Source organism: Olea europaea, unplaced genomic scaffold (assembly GCF_002742605.1).
Source record: "Olea europaea var. sylvestris unplaced genomic scaffold, O_europaea_v1 scaffold3997, whole genome shotgun sequence".
In the NCBI taxonomy this organism is placed as follows: domain Eukaryota; kingdom Viridiplantae; phylum Streptophyta; class Magnoliopsida; order Lamiales; family Oleaceae; genus Olea; species Olea europaea.
The window spans coordinates 23,574-28,010 of NW_019259568.1; the positions used below are offsets into that span (position 1 = coordinate 23,574).

At 36.6% G+C, this 4,437-nt stretch overlaps 1 protein-coding gene across 2 annotated transcripts in view; it reads left to right on the forward strand.

Annotated features, from left to right (window-relative positions):
- The window catches only part of LOC111387376 (anthocyanidin 3-O-glucoside 6''-O-acyltransferase-like), a 9,935-nt gene extending 8,086 nt beyond the window's left edge, over positions 1 to 1,849 (forward strand). Inside the window, exons 1-2 of one of the 2 annotated variants that reach the window (XM_023011932.1) lie at positions 102 to 1,332; positions 1,366 to 1,849. In XM_023011932.1, coding sequence (XP_022867700.1) covers positions 153 to 1,332; positions 1,366 to 1,541 — 1,356 coding nt within the window. In that variant the 5' untranslated portion in view covers positions 102 to 152 and the 3' untranslated portion in view covers positions 1,542 to 1,849. Of the gene's footprint in view, positions 1 to 101; positions 1,333 to 1,365 lie in introns of those variants that run through there. The other variant, XM_023011933.1, reaches the window with a different exon arrangement.
- The last annotated feature ends 2,588 nt before the right edge of the window (positions 1,850 to 4,437 follow it).

Sequence of the window (4,437 nt, forward strand, 5' to 3'; positions counted from 1 at the left end):
TGTATGGATCCAATGGGCACCAAAATCATATTATAATAAATATAATAATACTCTCTGACTTTTCCATTCCTCACCTAACCATCTCACCATCTATAAGTTTTCTTATATAAAACAAGCTTTTGATGTTAATCATTTTCATACATTAAACTCCAATGTCTGCCGTGCTTGAGCAATCTCAAATTCAGCCTTCACCGGACAACGTGAGTGAGCTAACACTTCCTTTAGTACATTTCGATTTAACATGGTTGTATTTTCATCCTGTTCATCGGCTACTCTTCTTCGAATTTCCATGTTCAAAGGCAGATTTCGTCGACATCCTTGTTCCAAAACTCAAACAATCTCTCCTCCAAACTCTTAAGCATTTTCTTCCACTATCTGGCAACATAATCTATCCATTAGACTCCGGCAGGCCTATTTCGCGCTATGTCGTGGGAGATTCTGTGTCGCTAACAATTGCTCAGTGCGATAAAGATTTCAATCACCTCACAGCCATGGTTCCTCGGGTTGCTGATGAGTTCTATTCATGTGTCCCTCAGATGCCTCCAGCGACTCATTCGCCTGACTCCGTAATTTTTCCAGTTCTTGCCTTGCAAGCAACCATCTTTCCAGGCCATGGTGTTTGTCTTGGTTTCACTAACCATCACGCCATTGGCGATGCTAGTACAATTGTTCGCTTTGTGAAAGCTTGGGCTACAGTTACAAGATTGGGCGGCGATTCACAACTTATAGATGATAAATCTTTACCATTTTACGATAGGAGTTCGGTTGAAGATCCAGAGGGACTCGATTCGATATACTGGGAATTGATGAAGAAATCTAGGCCTATGGATGCTCCACCTCTTAACTTTCCCCTCAATAAGGTTCGTGCAACATTTGTACTGACCAAAGATGATGTTCAAAAACTGAAGATTTTTGTTTTGAGCAAACGACCGAAGATGACGCACGTATCGTCTTTCACTGTAATATGTGCACATGTATGGGCTTGTTCAGCGAAAGCAATGGCTGCGAGCGGGGTGGATTTGGGCGATGATGAGCCGGAGTATTTCGGTTTTCCAGCTGATTGTCGAGGACGAATGGATCCACCGTTGCCTTCTACTTATTTTGGGAATTGTTTAGCGTTCGTCAAGGTAGAAACAACGCACGGAAAATTGAAGGGAAACGAAGGGTTTTTAATTGCTGCTGAGTCGATTGGGGAAGCTATTCAGAGAACGGTGTATAACGAGAAGGGTATCTTGGATGGTGCAGAGAAATGGCCATTGGAATTTAGAGAATTGAGCGGAAAAAGGCTTTTTGGAGTGGCTGGATCGCCTAGGTTTGATCTGTATGATGCAGATTACGGCTGGGGGAAGCCCAAAAAAAAAGAAGATTACGGCTGGGGAAAGCCCAAAAAATATGAAGCTGCTAACATCGATGGGGATTCGTCAATGTCCCTTTGTAAGTCGAGGGATTTCGAAGGAGGTTTCGAGATTGGCTTATCCAGGCCTAGAAATGTGCTAGATGCCTTTGCACCTTTCTTCACCATCTCGCTTCGAAATCTTTAACTTCTTGGGCTTTAGAGGACCATTTCCATTGCAACGGTAGTAAAACCTAGTGCTCTATGATACAAACAACGAAAGTGATACATAAATATGTACTTTTATTCTGTGTTCATACGATCTATTTGGGGTACACATCTGTTGCTTTATTGCAGTGTATTTCTTTCATTGTCCGGTTCCTTTCTACACAATCTTTTGATCTATTTTCTCGTATGCCTCCAAATGTTTCGTTGGAGATGCATTTATCCATTGGCAAATGACTTCAGTTATTCAACTTGTAGTTCATTACATACTTGAATTGATTGTTGAATACATAAAAAAAAAAAAAAGTACTATATTTAGTCTCTTGCATCAGTTTGTTTCGTGTCACGAGTTAGTACTCTTACTGTTGAAAGTTGCGTTACAAAATTTTTTTCGTTTCTGTTTGATTTTTCTGAATTATAAAATCATTATTTTTTTTTTTCAATTTAGATCAAGCACGAAAATTATGAGCTTGTTTCTTGACCCTTGCTAATTTCATTCTTATTGCATCTTTATTTTACGGAAAAGATATAAGTTTGGGGAACAATAAAATAAGAGACTTTTGAAATGATCCAAACTTTCAATATAATGGTGATTATTTGTACTTGGATCGATCTTTTTTTTTTGGGTATACAATTTGTTCAGAGATGGTAACACTTGTACAATTATATGTAAAAGTGCAGGTGATAATTGTCTGGTCTAATCCAACCTTTATTTAGTCTTGTATATACAGAAGAAGACTATAAAATGCTAGGAGAGAGAGAGCAGCAGCATATGATCGAAATCAGATTCCTCAAAACATTATTTCATGCACGTTCTTCATTGAAAATGGATCGCGCCTTTTGCTTCTTCTATCTGCATATGCACCTACCACCTTTCCAGATCCAAATTGCACTACGGAATTCTTCCAGGGATTCTTCTGTTAGCTTTTCTAGGTTCAAATTCTGTTTGTTATGTCGATTTTGTACATAAATTCACGCGTTCTACATTATATCCGCATATATGTTTCCTCTTTTATGTCAAATATTCTGTATATATTTTTCAAATTTTCACTGCGTTTAGTGGATGCAAATTGTGGGGGCAGTAATTGAGTTTGACCATTGTGATATATCATGTTTGTTGAAACGCTTATACGCCAGCTGGATAAGAAGTTGTCTATTTGTATCAGTTAGGTGAAGCTGGAGAATGAATATTTGGTAACTAGTACGGCTGATGATCAATATCTTTTATTTCTCCTTCAATGCCTTCGAAAATTATATCGAAAAAGGGTATGACTCATGTTGTTTGAAAATTTTCATTCTGCTTCTTCTAAATTTACATGTGCAACTCGGATCGTCCTAATGTTACTTGAGAAAGATTATTTGTTGGATTGAGGCTACAAATTTTTAAATTACATTAATAGCCATTAATCAAATAAAAGTTAATAGCTTTACTTATTTTTTATGATTTGTTATTGGTCTGCTACTGTCTGAGTGAGTGAGTAGTTTTTTGTTTTGGTTGTAGTTGCATTCACTAATGGAATAAAGAATTTATATTTCTCTTGTAGTGCCACTTACATATGTAAGCAGTTTAAAGGACTGTAGGCTTTTTTAGTAGTTCACCTTTCTGAACAATAAATTCTTAGTATTTACCATTGAAAACTTGTAGATTACTCTGTTTTGTCGAGAATAAATTAATCCTGAATCTCCTGATTTCTTAGAATTTGATGTTTCAGTGGTACACTTGGAGTTGGTAATGGTAAGTTCAGTTCTTGATTCTGATAAGTTCGTGAAGCAGTTTTACATCCCTGATCATATATTTTTGCCATACTCCATGCCCGAGTGTCCACTTGTTATACCCGAATGCCCTGTTCTTGTATTCGTCAATTCTAAAAGTTCTCAACACTTTATTGTTCAATACTGAACAAAAACCAGGTGAAGTCTCCATTCCTTTTGCTTTATTTTGCGTAATTATATGGATTCCAAGTTCATTATATCTTGATAAGAATGTTACTGTAGAAAGCTATCGATCATCAGTATTGATATAGATTAGTATAGTATATGACTAACGTTACCTTTATTCTCTCTTTCACATCAAATTTGGCATGGATATGTTATTTATAAGTTGCCGGTGAAGATGGTACGGCTGGTTGGCTTCTTGGGGTCATTTCTGATCTAAAATTGTCTCAGCCACCACCTATAGTTACGGTGCCTCTCGGAACTGGAAATAACCTTCCATTTGCATTTGGATGGGTATGCAAATTTTTTCATTTGTTTATTGGCCATAGATGATGCATATATGCTTTTCTTGACTTCTAAAATATATATATATATATATATAGAGAGAGAGAGAGAGAGAGAGAGAGAGAGAGAGAGAGAGAGAGAGAATTTACAATATGACTATTATCTTGCTTTCATTATAACTCTACATTGATTTGCTCAATATTATTTGGACTGATATAATATGTGCCTAAATCTATGAACTAACCATCTTTTGGTCGAACTTTTGGTCACAACTTGCGGCTTTTTTGCTAATTATGAAAGTTGTCTTTTACTTTCTGCACTATAGTCTTTCTTTACTGTTTTAATCCCCAAGAGCTAACTACTGCATTTTCTACAGGCAAATGCAAAATTTGAATGGCATGAATCAATTTCAAATACTTTCTAGTTCCTTTGTGCAATGACCTTAGGTTCTCCTGGGTTATGATTTTTCCAAAGTATTAATCCTCATTGACTTTGACTTACTTTTTCAAATGCTGGGAAAGAAAAATCCTGGAACTGATCATACTTCCGTGCTCTCATTCTTGGATCAAGTATGGAAAGCAAAAGAAATGAAGCTACTAGATAGGTGTCGTTACAGATATTATTTAACCCCATATGATTAGTTTTTCATGTGAGCTACC